The 25868-nt window shown below is 41.2% G+C and overlaps 1 protein-coding gene across 2 annotated transcripts in view; it reads right to left on the reverse strand.

Moving 5' to 3' along the window:
• The window catches only part of INO80 (INO80 complex ATPase subunit), a 133787-nt gene that overhangs the window by 94409 nt on the left and 13510 nt on the right, over positions 1 to 25868 (reverse strand). The window contains exons 2-9 of one of the 2 annotated variants that reach the window (XM_030559500.1): positions 21104 to 21289; positions 17502 to 17574; positions 15165 to 15258; positions 14973 to 15040; positions 11081 to 11242; positions 7185 to 7305; positions 5668 to 5882; positions 1004 to 1057 (exon numbers count right to left, since the gene is read on the reverse strand). In XM_030559500.1, the coding sequence (XP_030415360.1) occupies positions 1004 to 1057; positions 5668 to 5882; positions 7185 to 7305; positions 11081 to 11242; positions 14973 to 15040; positions 15165 to 15258; positions 17502 to 17574; positions 21104 to 21246 (930 nt within the window). In that variant the 5' untranslated portion in view covers positions 21247 to 21289. Of the gene's footprint in view, positions 1 to 1003; positions 1058 to 5667; positions 5883 to 7184; positions 7306 to 11080; positions 11243 to 14972; positions 15041 to 15164; positions 15332 to 17501; positions 17575 to 21103; positions 21290 to 25868 lie in introns of both variants that reach the window. The other variant, XM_030559501.1, reaches the window with a different exon arrangement.

Consider the following 25868-nt stretch of genomic DNA (forward strand, 5'->3'; position numbering starts at 1 on the left):
ACTGCAACTTGCTGCGTTCAGGGGGGCATTTTTTGTAGACAAGCCCTTAGATGTGCACCTCACAATCTCAGAGAAAAATTTTACTGCACATGCTGAGAAAGCCACTATCAAATGCTCTTTAAAAATAACTTTTCATAGTACAAACAGGGGCGCTTCTCATCTGCTGAGCCAAAAGATTTAAGAATATTTATTAATAAATTTGTTTTGGAATCACTTATGCAGGAATTTGCTCAACTGTTAGGCTCTGATCCTACACACGTATATGCACACGCTTAAGTTTACTACCATGAGCAGCCCCACCAGTTTCAATGGGATAACTCACAGTAGTAAAGTTAAGCATGTGGATAACTATGTGCAGGATCACACAGTAAAAAAAAGTCAATAAAGTAATCGATAATGGAGTCATTTTATTGTATCAAAGAACAGTGAACTAAAGATTCTCAAAGTAGCTCTTACTGCCAAAAATAAAACAGATCCAAATCTCTAAAAATCCATGTTTTATTTTTTTAAAATGTATCTGTTACGTATGAAACATACCACACAAACAGAGCTGGAGTGTTAAGATCTCTATCTAAAGGATGGATGTAGAATTGACAATGGTTGTGCAAGTGTTCCCAACACGGCCCTGCCAAAGTGATCTAATTCCAATCTGGAGAGACTACCTCTAATTGTTGGTGATGTGAACATCTGCTCACCAGGGTCCTGATCAAAAGCCCATCAAAGCCAATGAGAGGCTTTCAATTTATTTCAAAGATCAAGCCCAAACAGCTGGACTGACGTCACCAATAGCAAATAGTCATATTCCTACTTATAAATGGGTAACTTAAAAACCGGAGAGAGAGTGAGAGGATCTGTAATGAAAACATCAAATTATGTGCTACCACAGTTGCTATATTAGCAATGGCTTAAAGATACGGCAATGAATTAAGAAGAAACAACAGCAACATGCAAAAAAAATTTGCACAAGATATAATACGCAAACATGAAGCTTGACCACCTTTACCTTTTTGCTGTTGGTTAGGAAAAGATTGCGTGCTGAAGCTTTTTGCTTGTATGCCTAAAACAAGACAAAATTTCATATACCCATTAATTATGAGATTATGGTTTGATAATGTTTTATAGGTAATTATTCATTTTTAAACACCCATACATACACAAACTTAAAGCACTATATAACTGTATTACAATACAGTCTTCAACTACATAATCATAAGCATTATGGGGATTTCTGCCTTCCTCTGAAGTATGAGAATGGCTTTCATCCTGGTAACTGGGGGCATCCACACATATTGCAACAGTTAAACGAATTATGTAAAACAAACATAAAAAACAGTGCAATTCAGCTGTCCCACTAACCCTCTTTTTACAACAGACTCCTTGCTTATTATTTCATGTATAGTTTCAGGCATCCTGGGACCAGGTCCTTTGCCTCTGCACATGATTCAGTTGGGCACTCCAACCTGTCCCTGAGGCATGTGTGATAAAAGTGTCATTGTTGGGGAGAGGGCAGAGAATGGTACCCCTTTTGATACATTCTTTGGGTCCAGACACCAGGTGCATTCTTGCTCAACTTGAGGCAGGACAGAAACTCTCGTTTATATGATATTGGATAGCAAGTACACTGAACTTTTCCACATTTGCAAGGACAGATGGTTATGTCTAGTAACATCACATGCCAATATGTGGCCTAGCAGTTCAAGATATGCATGCATGGACATTGTTGGATTTGATTTTAGGTTGTTTATTATTGACTGGAGAGACCAAAACCTGTCTTCTGGGAGATAAGCTCTTGCCGACCGAGAGCTGATCAAAGCTCCTATGAATTCTATCGTCTGTGATGGTGTAAGAAAAGATTTCTTGCAGTTCACAAGGTAACCTAACTGGGAAAACAGGGAAAGGTCATACTCTAGGTTGTTGTACTCCTGCTGTGACTTGCCTCTGATCAGCCATCCATCCAAGTATAAGAAGACATGGACACCCTTTCTCCTTAAACATGCTGCCACCCCTGCCAGGCATTTTGTGAAAATTGTCAGGGTTGGAGAGTCCAAAGGGCTGCACCCTATACTGGTAATGGATGGACTCTACTGTGAATATTAGGTACTTCCTGTGGGCCAGATGGACAGCTATACAGACGTATGCAAGCTGAGAGCCACGAATCAGTCCTGAGCTTGAAGAGATGCAATGATGAAGGCAAAAAGTTATCATCCTGAGCCCGAGATGGCATATGTATCTGAGTCTTCTAGGTCTAGGATAGACTGAAGATCGTCCCCTGGCCCACTTTCTTCTTCAGAAGAAGAAAATACCATAAAAAGAAGCCTCTTCCCCAAAAAAATGGTGGGGCACCTCCTCTATGGCTCCTAGATGAAGTAACAAAAACACTTCCGCTTGTAAAAAGGGTTCCTAACGAGGGATGGGAAAGGAACAAAGAATGGAACTGGATGGGGTAGTCATGGGTGATGATCTCTAGTATCTGTCTGTCTGATGTTACAGCATGAATGAAGTTAGATGTTGGAATGAAGTTAGATGGCTTCTGAAGGTTATGATCTCAGAACTGGATCTGATGGGCTCTCAAAAGTTGTCAAATTTCTTGGTGTATGTTATGAGAGGGGTGCCTTGCCAAGGAAAAGGAAGGCTGACGATGCATGCAGGACCAGGCTTTTTCTGGCAAGATACTCAGGCTGTCTGAAATGGTAAGACCTTTTGCCTCAACTTTGGCTTTAAAGTCTTAATGAGCATAGAGCACCGACCATTCACTCGTTAAATAATTCCATGCCTTCAAAAGGCAGGTCCTCAGTCATGGGTTGAACTTCCTTAGGGATCCCTGCCCCCTGGAGACACGATGCTCTGTGCATTTTTACCACTGTGGCCATAGATCAGCCATGGTGTCAGAGCGTCCATTACAATCTGGAGAATGGTCTTGGCCACCAACTGGCCCTCCTTGATTATTCGTTTGAGCTCTTCCCTGTTGTCAGACAGGATCTTAGACAGGAAGGATATTACACTATTCCACATCAAAAAGACTCATTCAGCCAGGAGGGCCTGGCAATTTGCCACTTGCAGTTTCAGAGAGGCAAAGGAGTAAGATTTCCTCTCAAACAGATTAAGCCTTTTTTGGTCCTTGTCCTTGGGGGTACACTTGTTCAGTTTTGATTTTTCCTTTATCATCAAGACTATTAAGCAGCCTGGGGTAGGATGGGAGTAAATTACACAAACCCTTTTTGAGGGACCTGGTACTGCTTCACTTTCACTTTACAGTAGCTTTATCATGGCCGATGTTTGCCACAGGGCCTTAAGGGTCATGCAGTCCTTCATTTATGGAGAATGTGATCCTAGCTGGACTGGAAGGTGTCAAAATATCAAACAATTTAGGAGATTTCTCCAGTATGACAGGTGCCAATATTTCCAGAGTCTCTGTGATTCCCCTAAGCAGCTCTGGAATGAACTGAAGTCATCTGGGTGCCAGTATCCATGCCAAAGACACTGCTTCACTGCATGATGAAATTGAGAGGTCCTTAGGTGGTGAGACAGGACACTGGTGTTCCTCTACCCCCAGATCTGGTTCTTCTCAGTTCTTCCCATGTGTCACCAGTGGTTTGGCCAGGGATACTACAGGGTAGAGCAATCTTTTCCTTTTCCTCAAATGAGTTGGAAATCTGCTTTAAGAGGCATATGAAAGTGGTCCTCAGTAAGCCCACAGTGGAATACTGTATGGGTATGGCTGTCTTATCTGGTATTGAGCAATCCAATGCCACTCCTGACAGGATGGCAGCCGAGACCAGTAGGGAGAGCCCGCTAGTTGTTCAATAACGTTATGAGGATCTCAGAGAAGGTCCTCTGCTCAGCTGAGATGAGAACATATGCCCCAGTGATGAAGAGGTGGAGTAAGTATCCTTTAGGGGTGACATCAAGATATACAGCGCCAAGATCCGGTGCAGAGCCTGGTTACTGATAGATGCCTCGGACGGCCCTAGTTCTTCCAATGTACTTCAGACAATCTTGGTTCAGCCGTAGATTTCGACACTGAAAGGTGCACTGCTAAAACTGAAGTGGCGCCTCAATACCAAATAGTGCTTGGTGGTTCTCTCTCCTGAGGTTTTAGTGGTCTGTCTTTGTGCAAAGTCACTGACTTCCAAGCTAGGGTCTCTGCCTTTGTGTTTGGAGCTGTTTCAGTGCTGGGCTTCAGTACCAGAGACGTCTGTAGAGCCAGTGGAGTCTCCTTCAGTGTCTATGGCAGTTCCAGGTCTTCTCTCAGTGCATCCTTCTCAGCGATGGTGTCACATGTGTCTTAGATGGGGTACTAGAGGAAGCTGGCTTGTCTGACACCAAGACTCTGATGCCCATCTCTTCAAGATCTGAAGGATCCAAGTGATGGAATTTCAACCGCACATCCCATGATTTGTGAATTCTTACAGAAAACAACAGGTACACCAAGCATATGCTCGATATATGCGATTCTCCCAAACAAGAGGCACCCCTTGTACCGTCTTGGAACAGAATTAGTCTATCACAGGAAGGACAGGCTTGAAGCCCCCAGGTTCAAACTTGCCATGTGGAGGGGGCCTGTAGGGGGGGAAGGGCTTATATAGAGCGGGTCTCACCATCAGCACTCAGTAAGATGAGTCAATATTGTGCAGAGCAGTCAAAAGTCAGTTGGATCTGAAGAGTTTTTTGAAGACTTACTTGGAGCAAAGAACTAGCAGATTGGACGCTCAACAAATTCTGTCTTGCTGCTATCGGCAGCGAGAAGGAACTGAGGGGAGGTCATAGCCATTCCATCCTTCATATGGAACACAAGGAAGTACATGGCTCATGAACGGCCCCAACCGACATTGCTATTCAAAAGACTCCAATCTTGCACATAGTGAGATCCACTTATACACACACTTGAAGAAGCAAACATAGTTCCTTCTGCACATTATGGCTAAAATTCTCCCTCTTTATCTCCTCAATCTCACCTGAGTTGCAGTTGCTACAAAGTTCAGATCAATTTAGTGTGTTATTACAAAATACTAAAAAAGTATAAGTACAAAACCAGACTCCCTGACATTTTTTTTTAAACTATAAAAGTTTCCTTTTGGCCCTGGCCAGTTAGTTTTGTTAAGCAAGCACACTTAAATACAAGTTGTACAAGGTTCTCTAAAAGACCCTTCAACCAGTGTTCTATTGAATACTACTTTAAATATTGTTTCTTCATTGTAAAGGAAGTGTGACTGAGTGCTCTTTGTACGACAACTCATTTTTCTTTAACTGTTGAGCAGCAGCTAAGCCAGTTCACAAAGAAGCCTTGCTTCACATGTTCTTCATTTTCTGAACAACCCATTGATCCCTCCCTCTTCTCTCCTACACTTCTGCCATTGTCTCCATTTTCCTCTTTTCCCACAGCCAGCCTTTTCCTTGTTTCTGTGGAATGCACCCCTTCTTCTTTGCAGTAATTGTATAGTGACTTAAAATCTAATGAAAACTTAATTTAAAATAAATCAGAGAAGTTGGGAGAGCACCTCACTCATCAACACAGCAACAGATGGAGTATGGAATACTATTGTGATATCTGGTGATCCACAGAAAGATCTCAGACTGCATTCTGTTTTCCTGTGCATTCTGACTTCCTGATACCTCAACCCTTCTCTGCCTCGACATCCGCCATTCAATGCCACTGGCCAACCTCACCTTTGGTAGCTCCTTTTTGACAATGCTAAGCCACACTTTCCGTCGGCGGGCATTCAGTTGTTCGATGGTCAAGTGCTTCTTCTTGGACCCTGGTGGCGGTGCATCATGAGAAAACTTTGCAAAAACTTTGGTCTGGTGATGGTGGCGTCTTGGTGACTCTTCTGAGGAGAGTTCTTCATCCCTTCTCCTCTTTTTTTTCACCTTTTTCAACTTGGCTGCATGGGAACAATAGGCATAAGATCAGTTTCTTTTCCTGTCATTTGTGATCCTCCACATCAACTCGTATGTCCTCTCTTGCCCTGTTTTCCTAGCCACTTTATATCTAACAGCACTTTATATCTAACAGCAGCAAAAACAGGACTGGTTCAGGACTAGTTTTATGTTTATCCCATTCTGGGCCCACCAATTCATAATACTAGCTACCTCTTCATTACTTAACCATTAGACAGGAAAATCATCATATTACTAGATGATGAGAGCTAGATACACCTCTCCCCGGGGAAACATGCCTGTATAGTTAAAATACTTGAAAGCTGGTATGTTTTTCTGCCTTTGAGTGAAGCTCTAGTCACAGACATTTAAAAAGAACAAGACCAGCGTTCAGTATAAGTCTCAAACCAAGCTGTTGGTCATTTGAAAGAGATGTCTAGTTATATTTAGTAGATACCATGTGTTCAGAGGAAACTAACAGACACTAGGATAATTAACAAGTAAGCTGCAGAGATTCTGCAAAGCCAAGTACACTGTAAGTTTCTGAGAGAAAAACATATGTAGCTGGAGGGATGTGCAGGAGGGTAGGGAAGGAAGGAAGGAAGTCAGGCCAAAATAATCTCCTTGAATATAGATCAGACTTTCAGTACTTGCACAAGGCAGAATCCACTTTGCATTGATAGTTCACAACCTTCTCTTCCAGTTTCCCCCCAGATTTCTAGCTGCTGACAGCTCAGTCAAGAAAGGAAACTGCATTTCCTGAAAAACATGCATCTGAGAAACTCTGAGAGTTGTCAGAAGTAGATCTACTTTAATTCACCTCAGACAGCAGTTTCCTAACACATCCCTCCACTTTCCAGACTGTGGTCTCAGTCCTCATAATTCCTTGTTTAGAAGGATCATACTGATAAGTATCCAGGTATGTGGCAACTTCTTGTGCTTTTCAAGCATTTGCTATATTTGCCAGAAAACTGAGTACCAGAACCACAGTATGCAATGATATCTGTTGATTCCAAAATGTTATTGGGTAATAAAATAGGTTGAAGGGTATTAGCTCTAAAGTGACAGAGACCGGCATAGTCTAGTTGTCAGAGACCAAGACTAGGAGGCAGGAACTATATCAACTCTCTCTGGAGGGAGCAGATAAGCCACAGCCTGTGTCTTAGGTTCTTTCTATAAAATGTGATATTGCCGATCTACCTAACATCAGTGGTATTGAAGATTAATGTTTATTAGTAAGTGGGAATACAATTATGACAAGTCTAGTCACACAAACTCTAGTTAGTAACACATGGTGGTTACCTCACCTTTTAATTTTTTTTCATCTTTGAACTTCTTTTTCTTAGGCCCTAGGAGATGGCGCTGTTGCTCATAGTAGGGATCATGTGTGGAGAGTAGCCCTGCACTGTAGTACTGGTATTGCTGCAACTGAAGCAGACAAAGAGTTAAGCAACATAACTGCTCACAGATATAGATGGGTGAACAACTTCAAATATTGTCCATAAACAAAAGTCTGAAAAATGTGTACTCCTCTGTATTTAAAACTGAACTGGATTAAGACAGGGTGCCCAAAGTAAAGCCACTGGGCCAGATTTGGTTCCCAAAGCCCTACAACGTGAATTGCAGCCTCCTTACTAGTACAGGAATATGAAAGAACTGTCTGTACAGCCTACAGATCTCAGCTTACAATACTCCAACTAAATTCAAATAGCCATCTGCTTGGCTCAAATTAGAACACTGCAAGTTAGGACGTACATCGTTATTATAGGCCACAATCCCATTTTATAACTGAAATCCGCTCTATTTTATGCAAAGCAGACATAGCCATCAGGCTCCCACCAAGTTGCTAATAGGGTGCTCAAAAAGCTGCACTAAATTAAAGCATAGGCACTATAAGAACATGTATAGGACCCCATCTCCTGCAGTCACATGATGAAGTCAGAATCTCAGTTTTCATTTTTTTTAAAAGTAACGTTCCTAACCTTCATGCATGCAAAGTAAAGAGTGAAAGTATGGCCAGTGTAGTCAATGCAGTGTTCAATGTCAAGTCTGTAGACAGGCTCCCACAGAGGGAGAAAGCCATGTACAGCACCAGGCCGATCACCTGAGCAGACTAGGAACCTGCTCGCTGGGGGGGGGGGATGGGGGATGGGGACAAATACTGCCACATCTTGAAAGGGCTATGGGTCACCACTACCATCAAGGGAAGAATGGGTCTTCCTGACTGTCCTGAGTGTGATGGAGAAAAGAGAGGGCCTGTGAGGTGTACCCCCTCCTCCCTCCAGCCACCAATGAAGGGGCAGGATGCTCCTGCTTCCTTTGGTGCACTCTGGGTAGTAAGGGAATCACAGCCACCACAGCATCTCTCAGCAGCCAGGGAAAGTGGAGGCCCTGTCTTTGTAGCTCCCAGCTGGCCAGAATTAGTGAGAGTCATTGCAATTGCTCCTACTACTCAGTCTGAGTAACCAGACAATACTGCTTCTCCCTTGGGTGAAGGAAGGACCTGAGGCCAACCCATCCTCAATCTCTTGACAGGAAAAAAAAAAAAAAAAAAAGGAGGGAATGGGAAGGCTGCACTCATATGTTTAGGTGGCAGCCAGGGCAGGTATTTCTACAAATGGGTGCTCCCCACTCCTCTGGACACCAACCCAGTAGAGGACTAAGTGTGTGTGGTGGAGATTTAAATGGTGCCACTCCATCATAGATCTACTGGGGTAGCAATAGCGGGAGCCTAATACAGAGTCCTACGCTGAGGTGGCATGAAGGGACCACATACACAGAATCCTCTGCAAGAATAGGTGGGGGACAATTCCTCCCTCCTCGGAGACAGAGACTCCAGCCTGATTGAAGACAGGCGTTTACTTGTTAACATCATACAATTACTATAATTGACAGATGAGAGGTGGGGGAAAAAACAAAAGCTCTATTTTTCCAGTTTACATGCTTTGTGCATTAGATAGCATATTGTGTGAAGTCATTCCTACCTAGTCAATCAATGTCCTTAGTTGTTTGTGTGGGCATTTCACACAGCAATTTGAGAAAAACATTTCCAAAAAAATAGGGAAACACAATTCCTGTACCATAAATGCTGCCTGAGGAACCATAGGGCAGATGTAGTACCTGAAATTATTTTTCATTAATTTTTTTTAATTGAAGTGGATAGCATCCCTTTAAGCATGAAGAGGGTACAGTATATGGTTTTTCATAGTCTAATCCAGAAATTACATCAATTCCATGACTCTACAGACACCACCACAAGTAGCGTGTCCATAGAAAAGGAAAAGGAAAAGACTTTTTAAAGCAATTATTCCAGGTGCAACTACCTAAGATACAGGTCGTCAAATAAAAAAATAGATATAGTTGACAAAACATTTTCAGTATTCAAAAATCAGCACTTCTGAAGTACCAGTCACCATAATAACTAAGTAACGTATACATATTTCAGATAACAGGGAAATCTCTGTCCTGCTCTCTAGTTTAGTTGAGTTTTTACTTCTGAACATATTGTCATTTAATCTTCTGATCCAGTTAACCAGGAAGCTTTTGGAGAAGAAGCGAGACTTCTGGCAAAAAAATAAATTTGTAACAAAACTCTTTTGTGTGCATGTTCTCTCTTCTGCCTTGGGGACAAACTACTGAATATTGTGGGTGTTTCAGCTGAATGGTACCTTGAACTACAGTCTGAAAACAACAACTAGTGTAATCAGCCTCCATTTTTTTAAAAAAAGGTCTAACAATGGTGTTCTATATTGCACTTTCAGGAATATGAACGCATGTAGAGTTAAATTGGGGCCTCTTCACAAAATTTAATATATGATTTGTAAAAAGGTGGCTTGCCCCTTAAAGGCTAGAGGCTTGAGGCCAAGCAACCCTAGTTACTAAGCAGGGATCATCTGACTTCCCTATAAAAGGCAGCGTGAAGCTGAAGGATGGATGCTCAGGGAGGAGAGACTATTCCCAGCTAAAGGCTGCTGTAGAAGAATTTCATGTAAATAAAATCAGACTCTAAGATCAGCTGCTGTCATTAGACTTATGAAAGTCTGTGTGGAGTATATTAAAGAAGCTCCTTGAAGGGGAGGAAACTCAGCTGAGGGGCTGCTTGCCAGGCTTGCCTGAGGCCACAAGGGGGTGCCAGGAGGAGGCTACTCATTGACAAGACTACTGGATGAACAGGTACAGAAAACTGGACAGAGGCAATGAGACGCATGGGAAAATCATCTATTTCTCCACCCATGTGGTGGAATTGACAAGGAAATTGAAGTGAGGGTGCCAATTTTCATTTCAGACTCTGGCCCAGCACTTTGGTTTGTCAGCATGTAATGTGGAATACAGGGAATGTTCTCCCCCCCACACTTTCTACTGCAATTCAAATAGAAAGCAAAACAGTTTGGGTAACATTCCTTAAATGTAAGAAGGGAAGGAATGTTGGAGTCAGAAGGGTTCATAACAGTTGGAAAGATCTAAGAGTGCAGTGACAGCAGCAGGATCCCCTCTTCTTCCAAAAGGGGGAGAGAAAGGACAGTTAGTGAGGGAAAGTTATAGGGATTTGTAAGTGTATGAGAAGAAGTATCTGGAATGTGAGAAGAAAAGTGAAGAAAGGAAAAAGACTGAGAAAAGTGAAAAAAGTCAACAAAACCAGGGAGAAAGCAAGGGCCGGGGGGGGGGGGGTAGGCGACAGAAACCTCTGCTGAAAAAAGTAGTGCTCATCACTATTCTCTCACTGCAAAGAGGCTGTGTGTGGGCTATGAATTGCTGCCTGCAGTTTAAAAATACCGTTTCAACCTTAACTGCAGCAGCTAGCTATACCAAAATGTATCCCATAACACCTCACTTCTCACACTTGCTGAGTAAATTCTAGTCTCAAGATAGTAGTTAGCTCTGGTGAAGAGGGATATGGGTTTGGGGTAAGGAGAGATACCAACAGTGCATTGGTGTTTGTGTAATGTTGGGGGATTCTCAGAATAGGGGATTCTAGAACGTAAGGTCAGCAGCTTGCCCATTGGTCTGTAACTAAATTACACTTGTTTGGACCAAGTTTTAGGTTGTCATGGGGTGCTGCACAACAGGATGTTTTCCTAGTCTGCCAGAGACTACACTCAGTTCTGTAAGCAAGTTTAAGATCAATTAAAATATTGTACCATTTTTAAAAAATGGGGAAAAAAATCAGAAAGTCAAAAATTCGTGAGAAGTGTGTCACATTTACCTCTTTGTCCTTGCTGTATTTACTTTGATGCAGTTTCTTATACTTGTGCAATCGCAGCATATTATGAAGCTCTTCCCGGCTAAGAGAAAACTCCTCCTCCTCCTCTCCATCCTCATCACTTGGTGAATCCGTGTCACTGGAGTCGTCACTCAGGATGATGCTCTGGCAAGAGTGAAAGCACCTCTAGTTTAACAGCAGCACATCTCACAGTGAATTTTTTACTTAAGCAGAATTCCAGCAGTTTTTTGCCTACTTAAGTACTGCAGAACTGATACAACTGCAGTAATTACCATTCATACAGTGCTTCCTATTTGAAATAACCAAAAAACATTTCCATGCAAAACACAAATAGTTTGGAATGCCTCATATGCAGCCAAAGCAGCAATTTTCTACATCATTCCCTTTAGTTATATCACTGATTCTAATTCCTTTTCCTATATTTGATTTCAAAGGGACACTTGATTAAACTGAAGGGGCAGTAAATGGCAAGCATTTTTTCTTTCAAGTGTTCAGGTTAACCTGCATATCTTAGTGTTACAACAGATCAGAAATACCATAGCTGGATTCACAAAATTATATAGTAAATTTATTACTGTAACAAAATTAAAAATTCTACATGAAATTTAACCTCATGATTCTGGACATAAGAGGAGCAATGATGGAATGTCAAACACACACACTCCACCTCTGACCACATATTGCACTGCATAATTACCTTAGAACACCCTTTTTAGGCCTTTTTAAAAAAAAATGGAGGCTGATTACACTAGTTGTTGTTTTCAGACTGTAGTTCGAGGTACCATTCAGCTGAAACACCCACAATATTCAGTAGTTTGTCCCCAAGGTGGAAGAGAGAACATGTACACAAAAGAGTTTTGTTACAAATTTATTTTTGTGTCAGAAGTCTCACTACTTCTCCAAAAGCTTCCTGGTTAACTGGATCAGAAGATTAAACTGACAGTATGTTCAGAAGTAAAAAGTCAACTAAAACTAGAGAGCAGGACAGAGATTTCCCTGTTATCTGAAATATGTATAAATTACTTAGTTAATTAATGGGATTTCTGTCTCTCTCTGAAAATACTGGCAACTACCAAAAGCAAGATATCAAATTTGATGAACCTGTAGCCTAAGCCACTATGATAATTTTTCAGGAGAGCATTCCTCAAACGCCAAGCACCATACACTAAGGGAAACATTCTCTTTCTTTATACAAAGCCAGAAAAGCCTTTGAGGCCATACACAGTGAGGTACAAGTTATGTCAAGTCCTAAAACTATTTTAACTTCACTGGGGACCAGCTCCAGAATAAAGGAGCATAAAGCCACCATTCTCTCCCACTCTCCTTTCCCATTCAGACCTGGAGCAATAATGAACTGGCCCTCAAATGTCCATTTCATTTATTTGACCACAGCTCATTGTAATTTGGACATGGTAGTAGACATATTTCATGTTTTTGAACACAAACCTCTCATTTAAATAAACCAAAAATACTATCATTCACTGAGTGTCATCAGTTCAGTCACTATTTCAGAATATAGAGGAGACTAAGACCCTGATCCAAGGAGCCATAACTACATTCTGTTCTATCTAGGTTTTCATACCATACATTACAGCATCAGAGCACCTTCCAGTAGCGTATTAAGCAAGGTGACTAACATCTGTCATATGTGGTCATTCTCTCACTCACCCTCTCCCCCAGGACAGAACTGAGTGTAGAACATACCATTTTGTTTTGGTAGGGTTTGTTGTTTTTTTTCTTAATCTAAATAAAAGCTGTCCTTCCCCTTAATAATACAGAAACTAACACCAAAGCTTTCTGAAAAGTAGTCAGATTTTACACTGAGCTAATGAAGAGGGTGCAGTGAACAAAAGAGAAGAGACCAAGAAAGTGCAAGAGCTACTCCGGGGGGCATTCTGTGACAAAAAATTAAAAATTCTACAAAACTCTGCACATTTTATTTGTTAAAGTAACACCGCATAATCATGCCAGTTTCAATTATTTCAGCAATTTATTTCAAAATACCTGTCAGCAAATAGGTCTGTGACAATACAGACACACAAAAATTCCCCCAGGAATAGAGAGTTAAAGAAATTTGGTTCCTGTTTCTCTGCCCCCATCCCCCACTAGAGCCTAGCCACTGGTAGGGGTAAAGGGGTGGGGCAGACAGCCACAACCCCTCCCCCCCCCGAACCCATCTGCAGGGCCACCCCTAGCCAATACACCCAAACCCCCGCCTTCCCAGAGCCCAACCATGCCCCCCCCAGCCCAGATACCCCCACGTGCGCGTGCGCACACACACACACACCCTTCCCCAGCCCATGGATGCAGAGGGAGAAACAGCCTGATGCTCGGTCCCAGACTTGTAAGGAGTTTCCTGCAGATTGCCTTCTCCTTCCCTCAGGGCATGCAAGGACTCCACTAGCTTACTTTCCCTCTCCACAGCAGTGTCTTCTATGTGCAAGCTAGGCTCTGTTAAGTCCAGTGACCCCTTAGCGGCAACTAGCAGCAAGGCGAATTTCTATGAGGAAAAGGAAATTTTCCATGCACGTTAGTTTCTGAACAATTCTGCATTGCGCAGTGGTGCAGAATTGCCCCAGGAGTAAAGAGCAAACTAAAATTTTTCATGATATCACCTTTCCTCTTTTCACAGCTCCACAAAACATCCTCACACCCCTTAACAGTTACACAACTTCACAATACTATGTTCTGTCCCTAGTAAGAGGGCACTGCATTTTCTTCCTAAAACTGCTCTGCAGTACAATAATCCTAATTTTAGGCTGTGTCCAGTCAGCCCTCGGTGCATCTGAAGAGCAAAGGTTGCAAAAGTGGCTTTAAAATATTATGATATTCCCTCAGTCCTGAAGCTGAGAGCATACCAGTCTGGTTCCCGATATGACTTACATCAGCCTTTAGACTGCTTTAATTTATGACAGCTGCCAATGGCCCTAGGGGTTATTCTGGTAGCTAGGAGTTGCTGAGGCATATAGGAGCCCTGGCCTTGCTCTAGTTCCTACAGCCACAAATCCCATGCTAGTGACCAGGAGGGGGATGGTGTATAACTGTTATATGGCTCAATGCCATGTGAAGATTTGACTGGATGGAGAGAAGGGGAGTCGTCATGTGGCTGCAACTGCCAGTTTTAGTGCATCACCAGAGCAGTGTTAAGCAATCCTAATGAATAAGGAACACCAGGAACCAGACATTCAATGACCCATTATTTAGTTTTTACAAGGAAGGGGTGAAATGAAATGAGCAGCTTATAGTCAGAGGAAATGTTTAGTGCACTACATTTGATTGGCTGTTTGTGAGGGAAGGGAAAGGAAGTGAGCTGGAGCCGTTTCTTCACCTCAGCTTCACTCCAACCTGCCCCTCTTATTCTCTTCTCCCCTGCCACCTTCACAGCTCCATTTCCTTCTTCTTTACATCTAGCTTTTCTCTCTTAAGTAAATCCACCAAAAAAAAAAAAAAACAGAAAAAAGTGAAACTAACATGACATTGGCTGCTATCACTTTGTTCACTCTGCTTATTCACTCCCTTTCCGCTAGCCATGTCTATTTAGACCATAAACTCCTGAGGGCACGGAATGTTTCCTACTCCATGTTTGTACAGCACCTAGCACAATGGCCCCTCATTCTTGGTTGGCCCTTAGCCACAATAAACATGATTAATAATACACAAGTTAATAAATGGATGTGCCACACTTTCATCAGTGTTTACTAGCAGGTTCAAGTGTTTTTTGTTTGTTTTTTTTTGAAGTGTTCAGTGTTCATAAGCACACTAGGGAGTACCACCACACAACTACTTTTGTTTCCCCAGTCCAGGCAGAACATCCCTAGAGACTACACCACAATAGTTATTTATCACAGCTCCCCTTCACCTCCAGTACTCTTACCTTCAGCCACTTTCTGCTTTTCTTCAGTTTGGAAAAGTTATACAAACTCCCTTTTTCTGACTTTGGCTCTGTTTAAAGAGGACATTTTATTATGAAGTAAGTGAATTTAAAGGAAAAAACAAACCTATAAATATAATCAAAGAAGCCACCTTACCCCATAGCAAGCAGGAATTCAGTCTGATGCACACTCACCTGGCTGCAGTATTCCATTGAGGGAATGTGTGTTTAATATCCCAGAATTTCCAGCTCCAGAAGATTCCCCAAGCAATGAATTTGGGGGCTCTTCCTTAACTTGCATCAGGGAATCCCCAGACTGTGGCAGCAAAGGATTGTCATCCAATCCATCCTCACTTTCATCACTGCAATAGGACACACAAAAATATGATCACAGCAGGAGAGGAAAACACTCATAACTAGGGGCAAGGACACCCATAAAAGACATTGAGCTATTGGAGAAGTTGGGACGTGCCCAGTTCATCTCTACAATAGACTTAACCAAGGGGTACTGGCAAGTACCGCTAGATGAACCTGCCAAGGAGAGATCAGCATTCGTCACCCATGCGGGGGTGTATGAATTCAATGTCCTTCCTTTCGGCCTTCGAAATGCACCCGCCACCTTCCAGAGGCTGGTAGATGGCCTACTAGCTGGACTGGGAGAATTTGCAGTTGCCTACCTCGATGATGTGGCCATTTTTTCAGACTCCTGGCCCGAACACCTACTACACCTGGAAAAGGTCTTTGAGCGCATCAGGCAGGCCGGACTAACTGTTAAGGCCAAAAAGTGTCAAATAGGCCAAAACAGAGTGACTTACCTGGGGCACCAGGTGGGTCGAGGAACCATAAACCCCCTACAGGCCAAAGTGGATGCTATCCAAAAGTGGCCTGTCCCAAGGTCAAAAAAACAGGTCCAATCCTTCTTAGGCTTGGCCGGATACTACAGGCGATTTGTACCACACTACAGCCAAATCGCTGCCCCATTGACCGACCTGACCAAAAAGACCCAGCCAAATGCCGTTAAGTGGGCTGATGAGCGTCAAAAGGCCTTTACCCAGCTTAAGGCGATGCTCATGTCTGACCCTGTGCTCAGGGCCCCGGACTTTGACAAGCCATTCCTAGTAACCACAGATGCATCTGAGCGTGGTATAGGAGCAGTGCTCATGCAGGAAGCAACAGATCACAACTTCCATCCTGTCGTGTTTCTCAGCAAGAAACTGTCTGAGAGGGAAAGTCACTGGTCAGTCAGTGAAAAGGAATGCTATGCCATTGTGTACGCCCTGGAAAAGCTACGCCCATATGTTTGGGGTCGGCGGTTCCAACTACAAACTGACCATGCTGCACTAAAGTGGCTTCATACTGCCAAGGGGAACAACAAGAAACTTCTTCGTTGGAGTTTAGCTCTCCAAGATTTTGATTTTGAAATTCAACACATCACAGGAGCTTCTAACAAAGTTGCTGATGCACTCTCCCGTGAGAGTTTCCCAGAATTCAGTAGTTAAAAAGTGTTCTTAAAATGTAAAAGTCTGTTAGTTATATACTTAGTAGTATATGTAAAGGTGCATGTGTTGTATTAATCTGTTTATTTTCAAGTTCTAGAAGGAAATCGCCGCCAGTGAGCTTCCCCACTGTCTGCAATTTGGGGGGCGTGTCATAAACAGATAGGTAAGGGTTAATGTCTCTTTCACCTGAAACACCTGACCAGAGGACCAATCAGGAAACCGGATTTTTTCAACTCTGGGTGGAGGGAAGTTTGTGTCTGAGTCTTTGTTTTCTGCCTGCCTGCTTTCTCTGAGCTTTGGAGAAGTAGTTCTGTTTTCTAATCTTCTGTTTCTAAGTGTAAGGACAAAGAGATCAGATAGTAAGTTATATGGTTTCTTTTCTTTGGTATTTGCATGAATATAAGTGCTGGAGTGCTTTGATTTGTATTCTTTTTGAATAAGGCTGTTTATTCAATATTCTTTTAAGCAATTAACCCTGTATTGTGTCACCTTAATACAGAGAGACCATTTGTATGTATTTTTCTTTCTTTTTATATAAAGCTTTCTTTTAAGACCTGTTGAAGTTTTCTTTACTGGGAAATTTCAGGAAAATTGAATCTGTACTCACCAGGGAATTGGTGGGAGGAAGAGATCGGGGAAATCTGTGTGTGTTGGATTTGCTAGCCTGATTTTGCATTCCCTCTGGGGGAATAGGAAAGTGCTTTTGTTTCCAAGACTGGAAACGGAGAGGGGGAGTCACTCTGTTTGGATTCACAGAGCTTGTGTCTGTGTATCTCTCCAGGAGCACCTGGAGGGGGGAAGGGAAAAAGGATTATTTCCCTTTGTTGTGAGACTCAAGGGATTTGGGTCTTGGGGTCCCCAGGGAAGGTTTTTCAGGGGGACCAGAGTGCCCCAAAACACTCTAATTTTTTGGGTGGTGGCAGCAAGTACCAGGTCCAAGCTGGTAGCTAAGCTTGGAGGTTTTCATGCTAACCCCCATAATTTGGACGCTAAGGTCCAAATCTGGGACTAAGGTTATGACAGGGGGCTCTTCCTTAACTTGCATCAGGGAATCCCCAGACTGTGGCAGCAAAGGATTGTCATCCAATCCATCCTCACTTTCATCACTGCAATAGGACACACAAAAATATGATCACAGCAGGAGAGGAAAACACTCATAACTAGGGGCAAGGACACCCATAAAAGACATTATAGAAAATGCAATTTTCCTGTGTGGCACTTGTACTGGAGATTAGGAATTAGGGATTGGAAAGGTCTCAATTTGTCTGCAACAATTATAAAATTTGAAGCACTGCTTAATGTTAACTTCTTACACGAATTTGCCAACTGCTCTCTAATTTGATAGTATCATAAAACTTTTAATAAAATGGTGTAGTGATTTAAAAATATAAATGCAAAAGCAAATGAAATCATAATTTTGCCTTATTATTCCAGGGAGAAGGATCTTGGGAAATAGGAAAATGAGTCTAGAGCAACATTACATGGAAAATTTTGGAAGAGGAAGAGAGTCAGGTAACTGATGTAGGATGGCCCTCTATTTCAAAGACCATTTAAGCAATATTGCATAGTGGAGTTTGATATCTTTTATGGCATCTGTATTAAAGGGCATTACAAGTCACTACTCTTCACCTGCTGTATTATATAGACAAATGTGTTCGGCTCTTTGCTGGAAATGTATGGTTCTCAAGCACTGTATTGTTCTCAGCCACATATGCAATTAACTGATAAATCAAGCCAATGTACAGACTGTCCTACGCTACAAAATCACACTGAAATGAGGTCTTGTAACCACCTGAGAACTGGAGATAATCAAACATGATAAATGCAGTAGGTCATCATACCAAAAACATAGAATGGTCCTCAGGCTCATATTCAATGACATTGCTCAGATATATCAGAATAAAGGAAGGGTGGAAAGGATCATGTGTTGGCATTTACAACGAAAACTTTGTTAACATAATGTTGAGTTGAGCTGCTCAGTGCTGCTCTATGTGCCTCATGCCCTTCTAGAGCAGGAGAACTCAGTTCCCAGAACATAAATGTTAGAAAACAAGCAATGCAGAATTAAGAGGACACTTACTATACACACATTCTGCTCTGCCCACTTTGATCCCTGTCCTAAATCATCAGGAAGATCATAGTACCTGACCTCTTCCTTAGCCTTTTCCAACCAGCTGCAAGTATTCCCTGGATCAAGAGGGCTGCACAGAGCACAACAAGGCTCCATTGGCTGCATGAGTGCGAGTGCTGACTTGGAGTTGTGCAGTGTACAAAGTGACAGGGTTGGTTATGGAGGAGTAAGGTACTGTTATAGTCCTAAGTCTTAGCGTTAGTGCTTCAAAGGCAAAGTTCAAGTTCAGATCAGCTCCACTCAGCCTAAGCCACCAAACGAGCGGGTCACTCATTCAGCTTCTGACTCACTGAGCATTTCCTTGGGGAGCATAAACTGAGTAAGAACCTGAGCCCTGAGATAAGCCTGGGCACAGGTTCCTTTGTCTCAGCTCCTTGCCCACATCTCAGAACCTGTAGCTGGGTCATATACAGAACATGTCCATTCTCAATTCCCCATGTTTCTCAATGCCGTGTACTTGTAGCATGATCATTCTCAATTACCACCCAGTTTTGCTGATGTGTGCATGATTCTAGAACACTCTGAAAATTAAAAGCAGGTAACTGGGGGGGAAGGACTTCATCTTGGGAACTCCTTGACCAGATAACCCCAAATTTGCCATATCTACCATCCTGTGGCATAACTATTTTCAAGGCAATCTGCCTAGACACGCATTAGAACACATTGAAAAGTAAAAGCAAGCATCGTTAAGGGCTGTATCTTAGGAAACTCTTGATCCAGTGACTCCAAATTTACACCACAAACCACAATCCATGTCCTCTATTGTCATACTAAATCTTAAACCAATCTGGATGTGCCTGTAAATTATATAACCCTTTGAAAAATCAACTTGAAATCAACTTGGAAAAGAGGAGACTAAGGGGGGATATGATAGAGGTATATAAAATCATGAGTGATATTGAGAAAGTGGATAAGGAAAAGTAATTTACTTATTCCCATAATACAAGAACTAGGGGTCACCAAATGAAATTAATAGGTAGCAGGTTTAAAACAAATAAAAGGAAGTTCTTCTTCACACAGCGCACAGTCAACTTGTGGAACTCCTTACCTGAGGAGGTTGTGAAGGCTGGGACTATAACATTGTTTAAAAGGGAACTGGATAAATTCATGGTGGCTAAATCCATAAATGGCTATAAGCCAGGAAGGGTAAAGAATGGTGTCCCTAGCCTCTGCTCATCAGAAGATGGAGACGGATGGCAGGAGAGAGATCACTTGATCATTGCCTGTTAGCTTCACTCCCTCTGGGGCACCTGGCACTGGCCACTGTCGGTAGACAGATACTGGGTTAGATGGACCTTTGGTCTGACCCGGTATGGCCGTTCTTATGTTCTTATGATGTGTTTTGGTTCTATCCTTCTTCCATTCCAGATCTGACTACCAACAGTTGTGAACCCCTTCGCAGAACCAGAAAAAGTCTAAACTTCTGAAATAGTGTCGTATAGATGATTCTCTGTGGCACACACTAGCTGAAATAATGAGAAATCCACTGATATCAGTTTCATGTGGATCCTTCCTATATTTCCCCCCCAACTCTGAAGGGGGGGGGGCGAGAGATTCAGAACAAAAATTTTTTTAAAAGTGGGTCATTTCAAAAGGGAGTCTGTAACTTGACCCGCTGGAGCAAATAACCTCAGATTTGCACCATTAATTCTACCCCTGCCCTGATGTTTCCTGGTGGTTTTCAAGGCAATCTGCCTATAAATATTCATATGCATTTTAGAGCACTCTGAAAAATGAGCTCTCGAACAGAAAGCTCTGCTCACCTTTAGCTATGGCATTGCTACTGCTCTTCGATAACACAACAGAAGAAAATAAAAGGACTAAATGATGGTAAAAAAAGTCTACTCCTTTTCACATTTTCCTATGGGTAACTAATTTTCTGACAGCACCCCCACCCTCCCAAAATTCCCTCTTATTTCGCATCAATTTCCATATCCAAAATTCATATAGAAAATGAAATTTGTTTGAATGAAACATTTTACCAAGGATGCTAATGGACACCTTACTAAAGTCATGTTTGACTTGTACATGTAATAATACTTTATGCTTACATAGCATTTCTCATTGGAAGATCTCAACATGTTTTACAAAGATCAAACTGGTAGGTTGGTTTGGTTTTTTTAAGAGAAGATTTTTGTTTCTTAATAGTTATATTTGTCTCCTACCACACAATTCTGTGTCTGACAACAGCACGGAGATGTTACAAACGATTAAGGGCCAATTCCCTGAAAACTAATTTAAGATTTAATAAACTAAGCCTACTTTTTAGTAAAAGCTGACAAAAAGAATTCTTGACCATTACACAGTATCTTGGCTAACAATGAGCCAAGTAACCAACCAATGTTAGGTAAAAAGACCAGAGAACAAAAATCCTTGAAAAAGCAGGATTTATACTTTGTACAAGTGGTTACTAACCCCTTAATATGGGGGCTGCCTGGAAACAATACTATACAACGTCTCTTTTCCAGGTGTTCCCAACCTAAAACAGGATAGGTTTTTGGTACCTGGATATACTCCTGTTGAAGATGGTGGATGTCTGCCGTAGAAACTGATCCAATCGCAGAGCTCTCTCCAGACACTGCAGATAGAGAGGCTTCGCCAGCTCTGTGCAGCTGCCATCCTCCCTGGCACCCAGCTCCGAGGCCATAGAACAAATCTGTCCTCATGCACTGATGCCTCCAAACACACAGCTGGGTGAGAACAAAATGCACCGATTACTATTACTTCACTTACCAGGGACCAAAGAGACGGAATTAAGTGCACTGGCAGAATGTATTGCATATTATTTTATAGAACCCCAAAAGATGCTAAACACTTCATAGAAGACAGAGAAAAACAGGGTTCCTGATCAAAAGAGCTTACAAACTAGAGATTTCTGAAGTAACTGAAAGACTAGCCAGAGAATAATGGAAAGTTGGAATGACTGGGATGTGAAAAATGTTTCCCAAAAACATTCCATGAAATAAAACTGACAAAACTGGCTGGGAACAAAAAACCTTTAAGCAGTAAGAAATAAAAAATAAATAATAATAATAAACAATAAAGCTGTTGCGCTTTTCTGTAGTGCACCTTCATCCTGTTAAAAATAGGCCTAACTGCTGGCACCTAGATATTAGAAACACAGAGGGTTGACTTCTATTAAGTATTGGGTTCTGGAGATACTAATGGGGTGTGGCATCAGGAAAGCCCATTCCCAATGTTAGTTTTATTGTGGACTCTGCCACCAGTGTGGTCTTGGACAAGTCACCTCACCACTCTGCCTCAGTCTGCATCATAAAATGGAAACAGTAATACATACCGACCTCATAAAATTGTTATGGGGATTCATTAATGTTTCTACAGCACTTTACATATGGCAATAATTTTTAATAAGAGATTATTTCAAGCACACTGGTCAACCAATTGCCTGAAATAAGAGTTTCAAAACAAGCCAGCAGTTATACTATTCTAGTGTTGCTATATCACTGATCACTTTTGTCCCCAGCTCATAAAACTTCTGTTCCTCTCTTTGGCTAGCTGACAAGCACCTTATTTCAATATATGGTCACTAAGAATAGGAATACGAAATTCTGGGCATGTTAAATTACACAACTTTGTATATGTATATAAGCGGCAAAATCTGTTAATGCAATACTAATGCTGCATAGTTTAAAAAAATATATCAGGAAATGCACAACCTAGAATCTCCACAGCAATGTTAACTTGGCCAAATAAGTTCTCTATCTTTTCCTATAGGTATTTATGGTCTATTTTCAGAGAGACTGAGCAATGGCCTGATCTAGTACAACAATACCTTATCTCAAATAATAGAGGTAGGAACACAGGAAGTACAAAGAATCCAACCGATGAAAGTAAGAATCATGTACTGAAACATTCACCGTTATTAAAGGAAACAAGCTGATCTTTGAATGAAATGGGCAGCCACATATATCATATGAACTGCATACCTGTAACCCAGCGATTAAAAAAAGTTAGAGAATCCTTTTTTCAATTGAATCTTATATAAAGGTATTCTGGAAGAGAAAGGAGTGACAAAAACCAACATAGGAGAACTTTTTGAGTATACCAGCTTAAGTTCACAGTTGAAGCTACAATGTATTTTTTCCTCATGCATCTCATAATTTTTTCTTCATGCATATCATAGCTATTACTTTCATAGTGCCACAAGGTGTGGTTGATATTTGGTTTACAAACATACTACAAATTCTTGCCCAAAAGAGCTTACAGTCTAAAACTAAGTATAGCAAAAGGCGCAACAGTTTAATATCAACTATTGCCTATGTGGTTTTTTGCTTATGTATTTTTTTAAAAATCATCCAAATTCCTTTCTTACCCAGTCCATTTAGTAATGTTACTGAAAGCTCCTGGGTTGTCTAACACTAATCCAAATAACCTTTTTGCTTCAAACTGTTCATCATCTATCTTCAGGATTTTAGGTTCTCCAAAAAAGCCTGAAATATTTATGTTGCTGACGTTATTCAAGGTAAATAAATGTTTAGTAGACTTTGAGAATGTCTCTACTACAACCTTATCAATTGTTCTTTTGTTTTCTTCTGTTACAAATATAGGCATAATGGTCAGGACAGTAATAAGAAAGCTTATTTTTGAACACATATGATTGGCTTTATTTCCAAATTCAAAAAAATTACCGTGCATATGAGAGCTACTTATGTCCTATGTGTAGGGCTCTACCAATTTCATGGCAGTGAAAAAACAAGTCACAGACTGTGAAATAAGCCCTTCTCTGTGAAATCTGATCTCCCTCTTGCTGCTGGTCTGGCGAGGAACAGGATTTGTCCTTCCATGTAGGGCAGCTCTCCCAGGGAGATCAAACCCACCTCAGACTGCTTTCCCCTGCTGCAGGAAGCTCCAGCCCCAGAGGTTCCTGCAGCTGGAGGAGACTTGTGGAGATGGATCCAACATTCCCCTGCTGCTGGGAGTGCTCCAGCTCCCAGCTAAAAGTCCCTACTGGGCTGGGGAGGGACAAGACTTGTCCTTCCCTTGCATGGCAGCTCAGGGGAGGAAGGGGGTAGATCAGACCCTCTTCCGGGTACCTTTTAAGTAGAGATCCCCAGTTACAACACTGACATTTCAGATGTAAACAGCTGAAAACGTGAAATTGATCAACTTAAAAACCCTCTGGCCATGAAATTGATAAAAATGGATCATTAATTTGGTAGGGCCCTACCTATGTGATAATGATGTTCAGTTGCAAATAAATTTGTTCAGTTTGAGATTTTGTTTCTTGGGAAGCACCATAAATCAGCTGTTGAAGAGTTTTATAATTTCTTTGCCAAGATCACTTGCCTTCTAAATAATTCTTCTGGTTTGTGTCATATGTGTAGTAACAATTTCTCAAAAGGTATCCTTGAATGCCACAAAACTTGAAAGGAGGAGATTTCTCCCTTGGTTATTTATATCAAAATATTGCTACAATTTCAATGACTGAAGTGAACAAATGTGTTTTATTTTTAGCTTGTGCTTTTAGTCAAGGGTCTGGATCTTCAGGTACATCATCTGAAATGAGTACTGTATCCATTTTTGGCCATGATTCAGCAAGGACTTAGTAAAGATTTGTAGATTTTAAGGCCAGAAAGGATTTCTGAGATTACATAGTCTGACCTCTTGCATAACACAAGCTATAAGACTTCACTGACCTGAATTCTACTTCAAGTTCAAAGGGTGTGGTTGAACTAGAGCATATCTTTTAGAAAAATATGCAGTCTTGATTTTAAAATTTCCAGAGATGGAGAATACACCACAATCCTTGGTAAATTGTTCCAATGGTTAATTACCACTACTATTAAAAAATTGCATCTGATTTCTAATCTGAATTTGTTTGCCTTCAACTTCCAGACACTGATTCCTGTTACACCTTTGTCTGCTAAACTGAAGATCCCTCTATAATCAAATTTCTATACGCCAGGCAAGTAGTTATAAACTGATCAAATCATCCTTTAACCATCTTTGATAAATTAAATAGCCTGATCTCCTTAAATCTCTCACTATAAAAGCATATTTTCTAATCCTTTAATCAATCTTGTGGCTCTTCTCTGAACCCTCTCCAATTTATCAACATCCTTCTTGAATTGGAGACACTAGAACTGGGCAGAGTAACCTTGTAGCAGTTCCACCAGTGCCAAATACAGAGGTAATATAACCTCTTTACTCTTTGATATTCACCATTTTCACATCCAAGGATCACATTCACACTGGGATCTCATGTTCAGCTGATTATCCACCATGACCCCTAAGTCTTTTTCAGTCACTCCTTCCCAGGACAGAGTCCCATTCCTCAAGTATGGCCTACATATATGGAAATTAAGAATATGACCTTACATTTGGCCATATAGAAACATCTTTGCTTGAGGCCGACTTACAGAACAATCTGGATCGGCTGGTATCAGTGACCTGTCCTCTTCATTATTTACCACTCCCCCAATATTTTTGTCGTCGTCAAATTTAAGCAGCAATGATTTTATGTTTTATTCCAGATCACTGATAAAAATCTTAAATAGAGGAGGGACAAGAACTGATCTCTGTCGGCCTTGGCTAGAAAGACACGCACTCAATGATTCACTATTTACAATTACATTTTGAAAAACTGACAATTTTTAATCCACTTAGTGTGTGCCATACTGATTTTGTATAGTTCTAGCTTTATAATAAAAATGTTGTGTGGCATCAAGTTAAATGACTTACAGAAGTCTAAATATATTCCATCAACACTATTACCTTTATCAACCTAAATTGTAATTTCATTATCTTGTCTCTCCTACCAACAGAAATCGGTCAAATAAAAGATACTAACCTCACCCACCTTGTCTCTTGAAGATATCAAGTTCGTTTGACAAAGTCTATTTTCCATAAACCCATACTGTCATTAATTAACCTTTTTTAATTCTTTATTAAAATCGAGCCCTGTATCAGCAATTCCATTACTTTACCAAGGATTAATGACAGGCCTGTAATTATCCATATCATCCTGTTTACTCTTTCCAAATATTGGTACATTAGTTTTTTTTCCAGTCCTCTGGAACTTCTCCAGTGCTCATATACTTATTAAATTAATTAATGGTCTAAAAAGCATCTCAGCCAGCTGTTTTAAAACTCCTGGATGCAAGTTCCCCAGACCTGATGATTTTAAAATGTCTAACTTGAACAGTTATTGTTTAATATCCCCCTTAGTTACCATTGCAGTGGGAAGTATATCATCATCATCAGGATATGAATACATCATCCAATTTTTTCCCAAATATAGATAATAAC

This window comes from Gopherus evgoodei, chromosome 4, assembly GCF_007399415.2.
Source record: "Gopherus evgoodei ecotype Sinaloan lineage chromosome 4, rGopEvg1_v1.p, whole genome shotgun sequence".
Lineage (NCBI taxonomy): Eukaryota > Metazoa > Chordata > Testudines > Testudinidae > Gopherus > Gopherus evgoodei.